The 500-nt window shown below is 48.8% G+C and overlaps 1 protein-coding gene across 1 annotated transcript; it reads left to right on the top strand.

Annotated features, from left to right (window-relative positions):
- Window positions 1-3: 3 nt before the first annotated feature.
- LOC105155339 (malonyl-coenzyme:anthocyanin 5-O-glucoside-6'''-O-malonyltransferase) lies at window positions 4-495 on the top strand (the record flags this gene model as incomplete). Its single annotated transcript, XM_011071209.2, has 1 exon — window positions 4-495. A coding segment is annotated over one exon (492 nt), but the record flags the coding sequence as incomplete, so codon positions are not given.
- Between the last annotated feature and the right edge of the window lie 5 nt (window positions 496-500).

Here is a 500-nt window from a genome sequence, read left to right as displayed (position 1 = left end):
GGTCTACTTCAAGTCTCTTCTTTCGTCGTCACAGCGTCTTATGTTTGGACTTGTTTTGTCAAATCCGAGGAGCAAGTGGATGATGATGATGTGCTGCAAGTCTTCATTTTCGCGGCGGATATACGGGCACGGATTGATCCGCCAGTTCCCGCCAGTTACTTCGGCAACTGCTTGGCTTACGGGTTGGCGAAAATCGAGCATAAACAGCTTGTGGGGGGAGAAGGGTTTGTGATTGCTGCAGAGGCTATTGCTGACCAAATCAAGAATAGGTTGAACAACAAGGACCAAGTGTTGAAAGGTGCTGAGAATTGGCTGTCAGAGACTAAGGAAATGACAGCCATAAGAGCATTTGGGGTGTCTGGATCCCCGAAATTCGACTTGTGCAGTGCGGATTTTGGATGGGGAAGGGCAAGAAAGCTGGAAACGGTGTCCATTGATGGAGAGAAGCATTCCATGTCTTTGTGCAAGTCAAGGGATTCAGAGGGAGGATTGGAGGTTGG

The sequence above is a fragment of the Sesamum indicum genome, unplaced genomic scaffold (assembly GCF_000512975.1).
Source record: "Sesamum indicum cultivar Zhongzhi No. 13 unplaced genomic scaffold, S_indicum_v1.0 C03602, whole genome shotgun sequence".
Classification (NCBI taxonomy): domain Eukaryota; kingdom Viridiplantae; phylum Streptophyta; class Magnoliopsida; order Lamiales; family Pedaliaceae; genus Sesamum; species Sesamum indicum.
Note: the sequence above shows the minus strand (reverse complement) of the source record. Positions and strands in the feature narration are given on the sequence as shown.